The 19,164-nt window shown below is 39.5% G+C and overlaps 1 protein-coding gene across 8 annotated transcripts in view; it reads right to left on the reverse strand.

The window, feature by feature from the left end:
- The window catches only part of LOC116054052 (aminopeptidase O (putative)), a 73,681-nt gene that overhangs the window by 36,470 nt on the left and 18,047 nt on the right, over positions 1–19,164 (reverse strand). For 6 of the 8 annotated variants that reach the window (XM_031305353.1, XM_035991913.1, XM_031305355.2 and 3 more), the window contains exons 7-12: positions 15,354–15,567; positions 13,055–13,161; positions 7,469–7,571; positions 7,128–7,235; positions 6,550–6,593; positions 4,588–4,648 (exon numbers count right to left, since the gene is read on the reverse strand). In XM_031305353.1, the coding sequence (XP_031161213.1) occupies positions 4,588–4,648; positions 6,550–6,593; positions 7,128–7,235; positions 7,469–7,571; positions 13,055–13,161; positions 15,354–15,567 (637 nt within the window). Of the gene's footprint in view, positions 1–4,587; positions 4,649–6,545; positions 6,594–7,127; positions 7,236–7,468; positions 7,572–13,054; positions 13,162–15,353; positions 15,568–19,164 lie in introns of all 8 variants that reach the window. The other 2 variants (XR_004105988.2, XR_004105987.2) reach the window with 1 other exon arrangement.

The raw sequence follows: 19,164 nt of genomic DNA on the forward strand, positions 1-19,164 counted from the left end.
AGAGTGGAATGCTTTGCAGAGGCAGAGGCAGTGTGAGAGAGAGAGCGAGAGAGACAGAGAGAGAGAGAGAAAGAGAGAGAAAGAGAGCACAAGCAAAGCAGGAAGGGGAGGGAGAGAGGAGAGGTGGGAGGAGAGGGAGGAGGTGGGAACGCGATCACTTGTTCCTCTGACGGAAACTCGTGAATTGACTCTGGAGGATGAGAGAAAGGAGGAAGAGTGGAGGAGAAGAGAGAAACAAGGAGGAGGAGGAAGAAAAAAAGCACCTCAATAACTAGCAACTACAGGACGGACAATCACCTCAGTCCGCTACACATCCACTCCTCCAGCATTACACACACACACACACACACACACACACACACACACACACACACACACACACACACGTAGAGCCATGCATGCAAACACACACCTACGCACAGAGAACAGCTATTAAGCAGAACCACACAGCACTTACTCTCTAACATTATTAAGGCTTTCAACAGAGCCACTGCTCGAGTGATGGGAATCACATATCAGAGCGATGACGGTGATGGCTGTGTGTGTAGTTGTGTGTAGTAGTGTGTGTGTGATGGAGAAAATAAGGAGACAGACAGGGAGTGCATGGACACAAGTTGTTTAATGTCACACACACACACACACACACACACACACACACACACACACACGAGAGATGCAGCATCATATTCATATAATAGGATACACACATTCTTCCCACACACACATGCAGCGATTCAGCTATTAGTGTTACCATAGCCACACACAAAGTTCAATACGATAACTGCATGCCTGAGTACTCCTCTTTGTGTATTATTCAAGTACTCCAGCAGAAATAGCATGGAGGTGTGTGTAGAAGTAGAGGAGATTGGGGAGAGAGTGGCAGACACACAGAGGTACAGAGAGAGGGAGGTGTTAGAGTGGGCTGTATAGAATGTAGCGAGTGTTGAAGCAGTAAATTGGCATTGTGTAACAGGATACCACACGTAACTCTTTTGCTGCCTAGATCCACACTACTATTCCCTAAATAGCAAGGCTTTTGTCTACCTACAACTCTCTCTTCATCCCGAACCCCTGTCTGTGTAGTGTCTCTCTAGTCAATCAATATCAGATTGTGATTTTGTAAATAAAAAAAATCTATTAATAAATAAACCAAACATATCACATTCAATAGAGTTTAATGCTGCCTTAACACAAAACAGCTATAGATAAAATTAAATAAAAATGTAGCATATCAAGATGTTAATCAAACAATCTGATCAGAAATTTGACCAAGAATTTGGTGACAACTTTCAGAATTTTGCTGTATTAAATCTTTATTGCTGCAAACAACCGAGTAACTACATTTAAAAAGTATTTAGGTTCAACAGCCAGCCGTAATTTTCAAAGGAGAAAGTTTAATCTTCAATAATTGGCACTCTTTTCTTTGTCTTCTTTAAAGGTCCAATGTGTAGGAATTTCTCCCATCTAGCATTGAGATCATATATCGCAATCAACTCTCTCGCACCACGCAGTTCAAAGTACGTATTACAGCTACGGTAGCCTTCACGCTTCAAAAAGCCGGTCTCTTACTCTTTTCAATATCCTTTTTCTTTTTCTGGGCGAAGAAGAAGACTCCTGTTCCTGAAATTTGAATTTTGAATATGTGTGGTCCTCCATGTTTCCTTCTTCAAACTTGCCGGGGCCGGGAAGCTACGATACCCATTAGCAGCATTAGCAGCACCTGTGAGTTTATCATGTGACAGTGAAAACGCGAATGGCCGAGCAGTATGTCCTGTATGTCCCTTACCGGCTAACGTATTTCAAGATGGCGCATGAATACTGAGCGTCTACCCCGGGTTCATACGAATGCAAATGTAAAATGTCAAGCCAAAAGGAATACTTGGAATTGTTGGTGGTGGTAAATATTCATGAAAAAGGACAAGATTGTGAACGGGCCACACAGATTTTGATAATGAACAACTAAACACATTACACACTGGACCTTTAAAGCTGTGCAGGCTTAAAATCCAATTTCTGCCTGAAAGAACTAATACTAATAGGTAAAGTAGTTTAAATAACTACATTATATCAGCCTATGATTACTGATCACAAAAAAAGCTTTTATTGATAAGCCAGGCAGAAAAAGACAAACATACATTTTAAGTAAGTAAGTAAGTAAGTTTTAGGAGTTAGGAGAAGGTATCAGGCTAAAAGCTGTGGTGAACCAAGGGTACTCTTTATTTAAACAAAGTATCTCAGCCTGGATCCATCATCCCAAAGGGAATGCTTACTCATCTAAACTCTAGGTCAAGGTCTAAAATAGGCCAGCACTAGCCATCCCATTCCACATCTCCTACTCCTGGATTGGTGAATGTCATTGTTTATTATTAGGCCAAACCATTTCCTGCCTTTCTCCAATTCAAGCACATTGTCCAGCGATGGATAGGAGGCAGAGAGAGAGAGAGAGAGAGACAGAGAGAGAGAGAGAGTGAAAGAAAGAGAGAGGAGAAGAGGGAGAGAGAGAGAGTGAAAGAAAGAGAGAGGAGAAGAGAGAGAGAGAGAGAGAGAGAGAGAGAGAGAGAGAGAGAGAAAGAAAGGGAGAGGAGAGAGAGAGAAGGAGAGAGAGAGAGAGAGAGAGAGAGAGAGAGAGAGAGAGAGAGAGAGAGAGAGAGAGAGAGAGAGAGAGAGAGACTTTAAAAATGTGTTTGTGTCTAGTGTACATAATACACAAGCACTTGCATCTGTAAAAGGTTTCAATCGATCTGGCTGATCTTATTAGCTGGTGACTGGCACATCAAACACAGAAAAAGCTTCTGCAAGAACACTCTAGCAGTCACCCAATCAGGTGTGAGAAAACAGCAGTCCCTCCACACTGTCCTTCCCACCCTCAGAGACCTCTGAAAGGCTTCAGTTACATTATCACATAATCTAGAAGGTGAAGGTTCCCAGACTGCAACCGCACAGACCATAGATACAGACACACAAAAATGCACATACACACAGTGGTAATTAAGATCAGTTGCCATGGCGATGGGAGATTTGAAGAAGCTGTTAAAGTGGATTGATTGTGTGTGAGTATGGCTTTGCAATCCTAGTATCTATGACCGTGGGTCTTTCTCAATATAAGGGGGAAGAGACAGAGCAGCACTGATCACCTTGTCAAGAAAATACAGTAACAGTCTAATAACAAATGGGATAATTATTCAACAACACAATAATACAATCAACAGTCAGCGGTGCCTTACAGTGGAATTAAGTTCATCAACATCAAGATGTCATCATGATGTCTTTTGGGAAACCAATTTGAAAAACTTTCTTCAAGTTGAGTGACAAATACAGTATGTCGTGAGTTTTTATGCTGTTATGGTGAAAGCTATCATTGTCTAGCAGTTTCTAAACGCCTACTGGCTAATAGTCACACATCATTTAAGCTGTAGTATTTATATACTGAAAGCTATTTACTTCTAATATGAGACATAATTCCCATTATGAGAGCGTCATTACACCGCTATTTACAGCTTGTAAATAGTGAGACAAATGCTAAGAGCACACACACGAAAACAAGGAAAGTTCCTGTACATGGAACTACCTGTAACGACTTTGAACTGGATCTGAATACAACATCTTCACCTACATTAAAGTCTAGTTGAGTAATTCTCTTAAAAACATATTGTTCCATTATTAAGCAGCGCTGTGGAGATAGGTCTGGCAATGTGAGACTAACGTTCAGGTATCTGCAGTAAGTATGATTCTTGGCATGTGGCTTTCATATCGAGCCAATCAGACTGTGGTTTGTAGAGTGACGCCAATCAGGTTACCACTGAATAGTAAGAACAACAGGAGAGAAAAACTAAGAACGAAAAGCCAAGTTAAGTTGTGTTGCTCTTCAAGAATTGAAAAAACAAACAAACAAACAAACAAAAAACGGTAAAACAATGGCAGCAACAGTATATGAGAATGGTCTGGATATCTTGAAGTGAAAAAGGTTAGACAAAGATGTGCCATCAGCCAGTTCAAACCACAACTGGAAGAACTAATCTCTTCCATAACCAGACACCAGTCTAGTGAGTACACAAAGACTATGAAATGATTGCCCGATGCATGCATGTGCCAGATATGAAGGGATCACAACAAATGCTAAATAAAAAGTACTTTGACTGTAAGCATCAATACTCTAAAACAACAGTTGTGTGTTAATTTGCTTTCATTACCTAATATGATAAAGAAACAAAAAGGAGGAAGACAAATAGTAATTACTTATTTTATAGCTAAAGACATGATGCCTCTGAGCACAATGGACAAAGTTCAGAAATAGACTCTAAACACAAACTAACAGTCCAGAACCAATAGTACTGCATTATTGTACTATTGTGTACGATTAGTTAATTGTGCATACATAGTAGCAATTTATCTTATACATTACAGTCAAGTGTAATGTTTATTTTCAGTTAAAATTTAAGAGTTAAATGTTTAATCAACCAGTTTTTAGTCTTTAATTTGTCTTGTTGGCATTTAGCTTTGTATGAAAATATATTATGAAAGCAGCATTATCAAACTCTATATTTTAACAAAAAACAAAAGACAGAAAGAAAGCAACACTCTTCATACCTTTGGAATTCCCGGTCTATCAAGCCAGTCAGCATAAATAGCACTGAGGGTGAGGCCTTTTCTGGAACACAATGGCATAAGTGTTAGTATTTTTCCTATTATTAAAGCAATGACTGTTATTGCCCAAGACACCCTATGAAAACATGGCTCTGGGAAAATATTATTGGGGTCATGGTGGACTTGAGGTTTAGGCCAACACCTTAAACAAAAAGAGGGGCACACCCACTTTCCTATACAAGGATATGCAAACATGCATGTACAGACAATACATTGGGTTTATATGTATGCATGTATAGTAAGCAAGTATGTGTGAGTGTGGCTGAGGAGAGGCTCAAGGGGATGGTTTGCACATGAAAACGGTCATATACCATATACTGCAAACAAACACAGTGACAGAACTGGCTGGCAAAGACAAATGTGTACGCAAACAAACATTCCACAAGCAGCCCGGAGTGTGTATGCAATGTGTAAAGTACATAACAAACCGAAGAGTAACTACACAGCATCATCAATCCTGCTCGCCTGTGCTTAAGGCCACACATGGCTAGTCTGAAGCTATTATTGTGTATTAATCTGTGATGTTCAGCGCATTAAAGGGGTTATTTTGTAATAAAATAATAATTTACATTTTTATATACCCGTTTTCTCTCAGTTATGCTCTTCTAACTAAGCTCATTTGCCAAAAATATTTTTAAAAGGAACTTGTTCCAATCAGAAAGTGCAGATAAAGGAATCTCAAGTAAACACACATCTTTTTTCTTCCTACATCATGCTTAAATTAATTAATAATTCCAGCTCTTGGCATGTGGAGTTCAACCATAGAGAGTATATAAAGACACCTGCCACATCAACAGCGAGACACCATAAGGTAGGATTACATGGTATTATGTGAGCATAGTTTCCTTGTGTGGCAAACAAAAGGTTAATACAGTTAATTCACCACATGACATATTAAATACTGTTTCATAAAGGACTGGATAGAACTAAGCTTTATGGCTCACGAGAGCAGACAAGATGTGTATCTACTCGTTTTTTCATGTTGAGCTTGGCATCTTTAGTATCGTATCGGTTATTCATCTTAATGGTGGTAGATTAGAAAGAGTGACAGGGATGCCTGGAAAACAGTAGTTTCTTATTAGCACAAATCAATGAGGGATTGACATTTTTAAATGTGGGTTTATAGTTTTTATGTTTAGTCTTATAAATATGATGTTCCCCATTTAGTCTGGGGAATGGGCAGGATACATGACCCTGCACTCTGCACAAAGAGCAGCCATGACCCTCAACTGTGTCTATTCTCATCCTGAACCTTCGAGCGGGTTGTTTACTGAAAGAGGCATCAGATCCAAATATTGACTGTCCCCAACTCCCCCTGTTTAATTTAATCAATCTCAATTCAGAGCCGACAAAAAAGTGCTGAGGAAAAGAGGGGTTAGAAAAGAAGAAGGTTAGGAAAAACAAAGTGAACGACAGACAGGGAGAAAGAGAGGGACAGAGACAGGCATAGAGAAGAGGTTAATGAGGCAATCCGGAGAAATAGAGAACTGAATGATTAAGCGAGCGCAGAGAGGGAGAGAGAAAATTAGAGGGGAGGAGAGCAGGAGGAGCAGTTATCCTTTTACACTTCAATTAATATGAGAGTGGATTAGACTGCTCTCTTAACAGGATTGGTTTTGGGAGCTTTTTGCTGGTCAGGTTTCCATAGCAGGACTAAGAACAGAGGCCAAATCAACATATGTTCATATATTTGACAATAAATCTACTAACAAGTCACATCTGTTAAAAAAGAAGTTGTAAGGTAAAGTTCAAAGAAAACATTGATGAATAACATATCTTTAATCCTGAATTGGAAACCAGTCTAATGATACTTGAGCACTAACCAAAGTGGTTTTAATGCGTCTAGACATATTTTTCATTATTCATGAATTACACTGTAAGCATTATTCTTAGCCACTTACATACCTCTCCATGCTAGGAAAGGTAATCAGCAGCATTCGCAGGAAATCCTGTCAAAAAAAAAGAACAAAAAAAAAACAGAAATGAAGGCATTCAGGGAGGTGTGGGAGGAAGTAAAAAAGAAAGAGAAAGCCATTCCTGATCTTAAGTCAGGAGTGCAAGGTTAAACAGTGTTTATGTTACATCCATTATTTAGTGGGAAGACTCAGCCTGCCACTGAAGAAACAGGAGCCAGGTGGAACACATCTCTCACACACACACACACACACACACACACACACACACACACACACACACAGACTTCCAGGTGTGATCACTCAGCTTCATGGGCCCCAGCAGAATAAACATATGTGGCTGAGCTGTACGGCCATCACTTTGAAATGCTGCTGGAGCATTTTCAACTCTTGTAACACAGTGGCAATCAAGCTTACATCACTCTCTAATTAATTTAAGGAAATAACACTGTGCCTCATATTAAAAACAGTTCAAATCTGAGCTCAGATTTGATTAGCAGCCTCTCAAGTAGCTGAAAGTCATCGAAATTCTCAATTAACTTAATCAAGTTTCCTTTACTACAGCCTCACCTGAGACAAAATGAGTTGCCCGTGGTATTTCTTTACAAATAATCTGAAGAAGTCGATGAATTGTTGCTCTCCCACTTGACTGGCCAAGAACCTGAGGAGGAAGTAACCCTGGACAAATAACAAGACAAATAAAGAGAACAAAACATAATCCTTTAAATACAATACAGAGAAACATTGAATTATAAGGACAGTTCCAGCAAGTCTAACAAAGAGTGGGCCACCTAAAAGGACTATATTATTTTTCAGAATAGTTTGATTTGTTCAATAGCCCTTTGTTTCCTTTTCCTTTTATTCTTTTTCCTACTAACCCCCCCCCCCCATCTTTCCCACATTTATCTCACCTTGAGGTAGTGGACTTGCATGAAGGTTTTGTCAGGGTTGAGGGCATGTTTAACCGTGGAGGAGCCAGACTCACTGGCCTGACCAGTGTTCTCCATGTTAGGCCTGCAGAAGGACAAATAGAGCAGAGAAACAAAAATACACAGAAAGATAAGACCGGTAAATGGGCATACACAGACAAAGATGTTCAACACCCACAATAAACAGGATGGTGCACACAAAACGACACAGGCAGAAAAACAGAACAGGATGACGTTAAAGAGCCTAGGCACAGTTTTTATTTTATCCCCACTCCATTTTAGTTGCAGAAAAACAGCAATTTCTACAGAGCAAGAATACACCATCAGCAACACTAAATCCAGCCACTCAGCCGCCCTGCTCAATGGCGAACACATTGCCAAGTTGCCATACTTTGCCAGAGGCAGGCTGGAAATCAAGCTGCAGATTTATAATAGCATGCTATACTGTTTATATGACCTCACAGTGCTGCGCTCTGACTTTACTGCCCATGACTCACTGAGCGAACATATAACACTTCCACAAAAAAGCACCTCCGTCTACAGGCACAAAAAGATGTATGCTCTAGGTTTTGCTTTCTCTGTCACACAGATACAAATCATCCCTTCAACCTCCATAAACACACATAAAAACAATAAAAGCCAAACAAACACAGCGCTGACATGGGATGCTGTGCAATGATAGTTTCAGTTAGGCGGTATTGATCAGGCTGAGCAGATTAACTCAGTGTGCCAATAGGAAGGCCTTGAAGGATCACCCTCCTGCCAAGTCAATATGCCAGGCGCCTGGCCCACCAATCAATACACCCTTCATCACTGGCTAGCACTTTTCCACAGGACCGCTTCATGACAGGGCCAGACTCACGCATACACACAGATGAACAGGGAGACCAAAAAGACACATTTAAAATCATATTAACACTGATTCGTGTGCCACGTAAAAACCTCAATGTTTAATCTTTTGAGCTTCAGCTGTGCGACACAAGTTGGTCAAATATTTGATTTATTTGAGTCTTTGTCCAGGCATGCTGAGCATGGACAAGAAGGAGATGAAGTAGATTAGGTTTGAAGACAAGAAGAGGAGGAGGAGGTGTGGGAGAAAATGAGGACAGGAGATAGACAAAAATGTTTAGTTTTCTCAGTGGACTAAGAAAGAAAGTTATCAACTTCCTGGAATTTCTAAATTCGACTGGACAGGAATGGACACTCTTTCATCATGCAAATGAGGTGTGTTCCAACTTGACGAAATGTGCACATGTCATGTAAAGGTTATGTGTAAGAACAAATCCCCAACACCAATGACCTGATTTGGGAAAATCCATTTTGGAAAGAACTTAGTAATGATGCTCAGTGTCTGTACGTTAAAAGCTGCCTGTCAACATTATGAGCCAAACAGTTAACAAACATATGTAGCCTATTCACAGTCAATTATATTTGTAAAACATGGGAAAGACCTGCATTGTAAAACACATAATTTGTTGAAAAATGGCTTTTTTACTGATTCTCCATGTTTCATGGCCACAACATCTCCCTTTTTTAAATCATGGAGTTGTTTTTTTTAACTTGCTCTCTGTCCAGTCTCCTGCCCGTAGTGCCCAGGTCTGTCTGTTACTGCTGATAAGATGAAATGGACTTTTTTGAGACAGCAGGACAGGCTGTATCCCTGGGAAATGTGTGTGTGTGTGTGTGTGTGTGTGTGTGTGTGTGTGTGTGTGTGTGTGTGTGTGTGTGTGTGTGTGTGTGTGTGTGTGTGTGTGTGTGTGTCAGACAGAGAAATACAGAGAGAAAGAGGGACTGGGGCTAGAGACAAAAACAATGACAGAACGTAGAATGTATTTCATTTCCAGAAGAGAAAATATGTTGGTTTCCTGCGTCAGAGATACCGAGAGCACAGCGCGGAGAGGAAAAGTGTTGATCCATCAGCCGTGTTAGACAAAGGAACCTTTCCCACTGTCCAGACCAGGGATGTATGGATGTGTAAATCTCTGTCTTTCGCAGTCTCTCTTTGTCGGAGATGATTTACTACAGCTTTAAGAGGAATCGCTGCTCGCTGCCTTGGAGAATCACACAATAGCTCAATGTATTGCAGAATAAACGGTGCTCTTATCTGACTCATAGGCCATGTGTGCAAGAGAGAGGATTGTGTGTGTGTGTGTGTGTGTGTGTGTGTGTGTGTGTGTGTGTGTGTGGTGTAGCCATGCATACACCTGGGTGTGTCTGAGATTGAGAGAAAGAGCGGGAGGAAATCAGAAGCTATTACTGACAGAACTTAATGTAAAACGTACACACGTACGTATACACACACACACACACACACACACACACACACACACACACACACACACACACACGCACGCACAGGTTTATAGCTCCGCAAGCCATTTTGTGACAAATGACACTGGGTTGACTGTGGAAACCGGATAAGGTAGAGCAGTGCTCCCAGCAGCCCAGTGAATCAGCAGGGAGAATGGCGTCTGGCCCAGGCTGTCCTAAATATAACTCATCTGAAATGGACTGATAAACACTGGCCACTGGGGCCCCTGCTGGATCAGGGGGTGTCGATTGTGACCCACTGAACACAATCTGCCATTATCCTTCATGTGTGTGTGTTTGTGCGTATATTCCTCTGGACATCCCATTGCACTTCCTTTCCCTTCACCAGATCCTCTCTGACATTTCTCTGTGCTTCGTGACAACCAGTTTGTGTTTATTCATCTTATGTTTCCTCACGATTGTAATGCTAAGCAGTGGAGCCACACCGGGACTTGGACATACAGGCAGTCTAGCGCACATCAAAAAGTAGCATAGCCTGTTCCCAACTTTGGAGTAAACCAAGACCTTAGTTACATCGCCACATACACAACAAAGACCCTACTTGAACTGAGACGGGGTTCCAATCTCACGCCTTCTCATAGACCATGAGATGTGTTTCAAAGCTAGTAATTGAACCTTAAGGTAAGATTTTTTGTCACATACTGTTCACAAGGTCAAGAATTATCTTCTTGGAGTGCCTTGGAAGCCTAGTAGTTACAGTGCATGCCATATAACCACAACGTCCAGGGTTTGACTCCAGCCTTGGGATCGTTGTTGCATGTCATTCACCTCTCACTCTCTATCTGTCATTTATACATTGTTCTCTGTCAAATAAAAGTGAAAAGCCACAAAAAAGACTTTGTTTAAAGGTGCACTATGAGTTCCTGCATGGTCACTTCTGTTGACGTTCCAAGTAAATTCCAAACAAAACAGAGCAAGCTCGCCCCTCCCCCCATGTTTCCGTAACTGTCATGACTAACTGTCACTAACCCCCACCCCCTACCCCAACCATATTGTCGGTGATTGGCTGGAATGTGGTTTGTTGTATTTTGGTGCACAGCCTGTGCCTCTAGTGTTTGTTTGACGTTTACGACCCCTGTGTTGTCTCCCGAGACCGGGCTTTTTCACAGTGTATTCAGGGGGCAGGCAGCTAGCGGATCAAGGAGAGATGCCTAACAAAAATGAAATCACGCTGAAACCATGCAGGAACTCATAGTGCACCTTTAAATGAAATTACTGTTAAGCATTGTGTCAGACAAAAACTTGAATAACTGTTTTTTGTAACGGTTATTTTTTGAGTCTGTAATTTAATAGTAATTTCTTGTCTAATTTCCTGAGGGGGTTCCTGAAAAGAAATATGTAAATGAGTACTAAATATAGGGAAAATAGTAATTTCCTTAAAAAGAACTGCTCTGTTTAAATCCAAGTAAATATTCAGTCATTATTCATTTAGTATTGGCAACTTCATTCTTCATATTTGTTTAATTGTATGCTTGCCTGGAGGCAAATTTCACATTTTTGCATGTTCAGCTGACCTGCTGTGCACTGAATGACTCTCTAGGTATACACATCAATGGATTGGATATAATTGAACACAGACTCTATTTTGCCTATAGTTAGTACTCTATTACAGAGTTATTTCCATGAAACCTATTGGAAATTATTCAGACATTACAAACTCATAAGAAGGGTTACCCATGCAAGGGGCATATTGAAGCTCTAAGAATTGTCATTGCATTAGAACTGTACAGTACCTGACTCTCAGACTGAATGCATTCAGTCATTAAGATAATGTGTGAGCAGGGTTCCTTTATGCCTCAACATGCTTTACCTTTAAGAGATGTGGGAATTAAGAAATGGCTTCTCTGTGGGTGCCACTGTAGCAATTACTTGTCTTTTCAATACTAATGTGTTTCCATGTCACATAGTCAGTCTGTGTGTGAGTGCATGTGTTGTTTGCATTTTTCAGATGTTAGTTTTGTGTTGTTGACTTAACCCCGTCAGGTGCAGAGAAACATAATCCTGATCCTCCTAATCACCCGTGTGTCTGCCTCATAGGGGAACACCCTGATAGACTGCTAGCCAGACACAGCTCTCAAGTGCATGTTTAACCCTTTCACTCACACACAGCTGCCTAGTTCAAGACATACGGTGTGTCACAATAATTCATTCTAACATGTTTAAGCCTACCACAAATGTGAAACGTCATTATGCACAACATATACTAGAGGTTATGAGCATTTCAGTATGGGAAGAGTTTCATATGTCCAAACACAGTCCCCCTTGAAGTACTAAACCCACGAGGACCGTCCTTTAAAGTAACAAATGAGTAAAATCACTATTATTAATACTGAAGCTTTTTACTAATGAGTATTTGGATTTTAAACACTATTCATTTAAATGGTTCTATTGTGTGATGACAACACATTGTTAGTAAAGTGACATAGTTAGAAGTTAGTGCCAAGCAGAGGTGCCATTAAATCAATAAGACATTGATTTGCTGTCTCCTACAAGCATGAATGTCAATAGCGCACTATGCTACATGTGTCATCTCCAGTGAAGAGGCTTTTTTGTTCAAAGGAAGACCTACAATATGAAAGACACAATGCTAACACATGCATTCCAACCCTTAAACAGTTAACTCCAGGCTGGGGTTTACACCTAATAATCCCCTAATGACACTGTGCTTCCACCCTAGATAAAACAAAATGGGTGTGGGTCCCACATTGTCAGGATCAGATGTTGAGTTTGTGTGTACTTGCTGTGCTTGTGTGCAGAGCTTTTCTAATACATGACAGTACACCTGGATATTTTACGTGCAACACCTGCCACACCTGTACCCCTGGAATGCATATACCTCACGCTCATGTGTGTCTGCACGTGACACTAACAAAAGCTGGCCATACAGTACCCTTACCGACCCTAACTTAAAAAAAGTAGACTATGTATACAATAGAGAATTAGGCAAACACAACTGCAACTTATTTAAACATCTCCCTTCCTAATGTATGAAAAAGTATCTCAAGCATTGATACAAGAGTAAAATAATTAAGTAGTTACACAGTGAAATGCTGTCTCCTCCTTACATGTTGAACCTACTGTTGGGTGGTTAAGTAAACTAAAAGTGTATAGTACTGTGTTCGGTGTGCTTATTGAAGGTGCTGTTGCACTATTCTTGAAGAGCTATTTTCTCTACAGTGGCAACAATGGTATGTTGGTATTAAAACAGATGTTCTTCACCAAAAAACACACACTCACCTGAGGATTTGAAGGGCCTCCTCAGAGTTCTGCAACTCATCAGAGAGTCGTCTCCACCTCAGCAGTGCCTTCAGGTCAGACTGTTCTGCTGTCTCTTGTAAGGAGAGCTGAATGGAGAGATATGGAAAGTTATAAAGATATGAGGGAAAGGGTTATGGCAAAGAAAGTAAATGGGGGGGTGAGGTGTTTAAATGTGGTGAGTCATCAATTATATCAACAGAAAGATTAAACTGAACAGATTAAAATGAAAAGTCAAATGCACACTAATATGATAAAAGCAGCACTGTCCACTACCTCTGTTACTGTGTCTTATTGATTTTGGCAGCAATAAAAGGTCTGCTTAAATCTATGTCTTCATAGCCAAGCACATATCATAAAGGTGACATAGTAAAACAGCACAGACACAAGAAAAACATTTGTGCAACTCTAGAGGGTGTGGGAAAGCAAGTAGGAGGATTAGATCTGTATTCACATCAAATCCCTGATCAGAGCTGAAGTTGGTGTTGCAAGCAAAAGATTCATATCAAAGCTCCGCCCTCCTCCTTTGTCCTGTTGTTTATCTATTTATTTCTGCAGGTGTCTTTAACCAACCTTATTAAAGGCCTAATTTAGGACATCTGAAGCAGTGTGAAGAACACAATCTCTAAACCAGAGATGGCAAAAGTACTCACTACCCGTACTCAAGTAGAAGTACAGATACTTGTGTTAAAAAAGTAGAAGTACTGATTTAACTTCTTTACTCAAGTAAAAGTAACAAAGTACAGGCTTGGAAATTTACTTTAAGTATAAAAGTAAAAGCCTTGCGAATGACACAAATGTTAAAAAAGGCTCTTTATATGCCATTGCCTACATTTTAAATAGATGTCTGCCAGTAGGCATATCACATATATGATTATTGTGACAGAGACTGGGACTCCAGGTTAATAAGATTCTGACTGAGTAGCAAGATATGAATTCAATTGTGATTCTGTGAGAATTCACAGATCCAGTTTCTCTTTTTAAATCTTCCCCTTAACATTTAAAGGAATATACATGTATGTGTGTGTGTGTGTGTGTGTGTGTGTGTGTGTGTGTGTGTGTGTGTGTGTGTGTGTGTGTGTGTGTGTGTGTGTGTGCTCAAATATGGCTTCTGGAAAGAAAATGCTAACGTTACCGCCATCAAGCCGCAATGATTTGCCGCGAATGAATGCCGCCGAATCTGTCGAGTCGTCTTGTAGTGGTGCAGAAGTGCAACATATATTCCCATTCAATTAGATTGAATTCGGTATTGATGACGCGAAAAATAATAACAGTAACTCCACTGAAATTATTTGAAACTAAAGTAACGAGCCAATTTTGTAAAATGTAAGGGGTAGAAAGTACCGATATTCGTGTTAAAAATGTAAGGAGTAAAAGTAAAAAGTTGGCACAAAAATAAATAGTAAATAGTAAAGTAAAAATATCTGGAAAATCTACTTGAGTACAGTAACGAAGTATTTGTACTTTGTTACTTCCCATCTCTGCTCTAAACTGTCAGAGGAGTTTTTTTGTGATTGATCTATGATCAACTTTTTTTTTTTATTTCCATTTTTTTGAGGAGCAGGTGGCAGGCGTACTTTTTCACAATTCTTGTACGGTTCAGCTTAGTCCTGTTATGTTTTAGTAGGTCAGGAGGTTTGGGTTTGACGGTTTATTTTTTGGTTGGCTCAGGAACATCTTTACCCTTATGTTTTGCCTCTTACCTTTTAGTTTCTTCTTTGTCCTTTTTTGCATTGGGACTTGGTGTCTTTATAAACTTTTTCCTTGTGTGCTTAATGTATGGTTTTACTACAGTAATGTAATGGGCAACTCTACTTGGCTACATTCCAACCACAAGAATAACATTTGAAATCCTGGCACATAAGCTGTGGAAATGTAAGTTTGGAATGTCAACCTGCGTTACCCTGAGTTGTTACATTTTACCAATGGTATGAAGGTGCTGGATCATACCATATAGAGGTACATTTAGGCAATGAAAAGAAAGAAATTAACTACATAAAAATCACAAATATGAATGACTCCTGAGGTTGTTTTTCATTGACTGATTTTGATTTCTAATGAGAGCAGGTTGCTTTCTTAGTGGTTAGGGGTAACTTCCTCAAGATGGCCACAGGAAAATGGGCTCTTACACATGGGCCTAACTGGTGTATCTGAAAGCTCATATGAGCCATTTATTTTCATCTACCTGGGGTTAAAGCTTAAAAAAGGCCACCATTAAGTTACTTTTATAAAACACCTGTAATAAACTACAACCATCAGGCAGTGATTGTACTGTACGTACGTGTTGTGCTTGGGCCCAGATAATGTCCTCCAGGTACGTGGCAAAGCCCTCGCTGATCCATTCCTCAGTCCAGTCTCTGGCTCCAATAACTAGGCCGAACCAGGAGTGGGCGATTTCATGGCACATCCTAGACCCACACAGAGACAGGCCATTCTCTCCAGAACCAAGACTCCCAGCATACAACACACTCTGAGATAGGAAAATGATATGGGGGCTGGGGAAGACAAATTACAAAAAATACAGAATGAATGAATGAGATAAAGCCAGAAATACATTATAAAAGGGAGTAAAAGAGTGAGAAATGAGTGAACAAGGATTACAAGATGGGAGACGAAAATGTTTTTTTTTTTTTTTTTTTTATAATCAAAGGAGGTTAAGGAAGTAAGAGAAAGACAAGAAAATACAGAGGGACAACAAGAGGTAACTATGAGCAAAAAAGGTATACTGTACCACCCTCCAAAAAGAAAAAAAAGTTAGTGAGGTAATGTTCCACACCTATGATTACAGAAAATTTAGCCTGAACATGCCATGTACAGTATGATGAACCAGCATGTGTGTGTACTAATGAGTATGGGAGCCCATCCCTTTCTCCATCTACTACGTTATTATAGGCAAAGAGCAGCTTACTCATCAAGTGTTCTTGCCAAACTGCCCTGTACAAACATCAAGCAAGAACATCATGTTCCCTGGATTAAACTTGTTAACCAACAATGGGTAAAACTAAAAAAATACAATTAGCAATATTGTGAAGTTATGCCCAACTGTTGTAGATTTAAGGCAGGGTGGTTTTATAGCTCCCACTCCGCTTTCCTTTGTTTCTAAACATGACTTCAAGGTAATACTACACATTTTAGGTTTAGAGAGGGTTATTAAATTAAAAAATAATCATAAAACAAATCCATACGCTTTTAAGATCTTTATGAAGATGAAAACAAAATTGATTAAGAATAAAGCTTGAAATATGACTATATTTACAAAATTATAAGCATCTGTAGTTATTTACTTTAATTATTGACTGATTTATTGAGCAATTAGTTAATTGACATTTATTATTATTGTTATAGTATATTTTTTAAGATTATGTGCATCTGAAGAGTATGTGTAAATATAGCAACTGATGTTTGCCTCTATGCACTCTTGTAAAAAGATAATATATTTGCAACATTCACATACTAAAATACAGCCAAAAAAACCTTAAAGATCTTTTTGTAATGCCGAAAATAACAAGCTATTTCTGCTTGTATAAAGGAGTAACATTGCCAGCATTTGTGTATGTGTCTTATTCAACAACAATTCAAAAGCCTCATTAAGCTTTTCAGCCAATAACAACAGTTTATCAAAGCTCTGAGCCAACCACAATTGACGAGATAATAACAATATCCAATATAATGGTTACCAAATGTTAGTTAATACTACTTAATATTATTAATACTATTCTATTTAGATAATGGTTTCCCAAAAAATTTGAAACTGCTGGTAACACTACAGGAAAAGTCAGGGGATCACCAAAGCCAGTAGGATACTTTGTCTGGGAACCATGAATGTATTCTCCAAAATTCAAAACATCCATTTAATAACTGTTGAGATTTTTCAGTCTGGACCAAAGTGGTGGATCGACAGACCGACATTGCCACGCTAACAGCACGGCTCGAAGGGATAACTACCATTACATTTGCCATTATAAACCATCAAGTAGTTAGAACCGCATTCATTTCATTCATGATATTATCTGTCTGAAACTTTCTTACTGTACTGACTCTCAGCTTCACATAGACACAGGAACACAGGACATGTGACTTTTAACCATGAGACAGCGCCGGTAGAACAGGACCAATAGGAGTGCTCTGTCAAAGCCAAGGTCATGGCTGAAGACATTTCTGAAGCATTCTTTACTTCTGTCTTATGTAACGGGCTCTGGGTGCCCTGAGGGGCTTATGGCCGACTGTGCGTGAGAGGCAGGCTATTCTTCAATAGAAGAATGAGTGAGGGGTCACAAAGGTGCTAATGAATGGTCTCTCTCTATCCTAGCCCATATAACAACACCAGATTGTCTAGTTCCTTTCACACTCTCTAGATCTTAAGTGTCCCAGCCACTATTGACCTGACATTGGTGGGAAAATGTAAGGCAGACTGTGGGTCTCTACTGAGAAGTATTTTTTAAAGGGTCATACCACCCTATTACTGTGTCAAATATGTTAAAGATGGCTCTACATTAGAGAAGAAAGGTCTTTATCTCTGTTTCACTTCATTTTAGTCAACTTTATTTAAGCATCGTCAATATATGTTAACTACATGTAAACATCATGTAGTAATAAACCACACAATATAGTGTTCCTTCTAAAAAGTCATAAAGAGTGGATCTACTTCCAACTGCTGAGACACAGTAGCAACAATTACTTTACCTGTTGGATTGACAGTCTACTCCCACAGCCACAATAAGCCCACATATTGCTGCTATTGACGAATTGTAGTAAGCTGTAAAATGAGCTGCTCTCATCAAGGAAAGATTAGCATCTTAAACACCAGATGACAGAGGAGTTATTTTCTTTCCTTGGCTGCCATATCCTAATTATAGTGACAAGTCAATTATAAAGGAAAACAGTGAGTAAAGACATAGGTTAGGCCGGGTCTGCCAGACAGTCTATTTTGGAGGAAAACAAAATCAGATGTCTGAACAACACACATACTCTTTATTTCCCTGAGGATTGCTTTATCAGATAGAAGGCAGGCCATTGCATTCTGTTACTTAGTACATGTCAAAATCATATAAAAGGGTCTTATAGACATCATTTCCAAGAAAGTATTTCAATCTAATACCATGTTTTTCTAATTATACAAACAGAAATATCTCACTAGAGCAGGGGATGCTAACTTTAAGCATAAGCATGCCTTTGTTTTCAGTTCCAGCAGTGCGTTATATGCGTGCGTCTGTATGTGTGAGTGAGTGTGAAACACAAAGACAGCCTTTCAGAGACGGCGCTTGCACATGCTCCTCTGAGGGATGCGGAATCCATCACTACAGTGACAAATAGTGTCATCCCACCATGGTGGGGATGAATAACAACAGCATCTTTCACATTCAGTGATTCACTGGCTGACATTAGCCGACATCAGGGACCTGTCAGGGATACATGCATGAGAAAACGTTCACATGCACATTCATGCATATTTAGCACCTGCACATGTGTATACACCTTTCATCTCCACTATAGGTCTAAATCTGCTGTGGGGATGAATGTTTGTCCCTGATTACCAATCAACAGTTTCTGTGCTGTTTTCAAATACGGTTTTAGACATTAATTTGTAAGCAAATACTGTCTTCATTGCACAATGTGCTTCCAAATTCTCTGTTTTGCAAATATGCAAATGTGACTCACAAAACTAATGATTTACTAAAGCTGCTGATTACACGAACAATTACAATCAATCAAGCATTAAGTGATAATACAGCAACTCTCAGAAACTGTGTAGATACATTATACTCTGTCATACAACTTCCACTCCTCTACATCTTTGCATCACACACTGGTTGATAGAACATTTACAAACTGAACATTTTCTGATTTTTTTGTGTGCTTACCACCAAAGTTGTAATGATGGTTTTAATAATTATTGATAGTCTTGTTCTACTTATTCAGCGGTTGTTATTTTGTTGTTTTTAACTCTGAGGGTCCATGGCAATTAAAACACTCCTCACATTTCTTCATATGAACATCTGAGATATTGTTGTGTCGTTTAGATGCCATATTAGAAATTGCACCAGATAATTTTTTAATATATGATATTACACCAAAATACTGCACTAAATTAT

This window comes from Sander lucioperca, chromosome 2 (genome assembly GCF_008315115.2).
Source record: "Sander lucioperca isolate FBNREF2018 chromosome 2, SLUC_FBN_1.2, whole genome shotgun sequence".
In the NCBI taxonomy this organism is placed as follows: Eukaryota; Metazoa; Chordata; class Actinopteri; order Perciformes; family Percidae; genus Sander; species Sander lucioperca.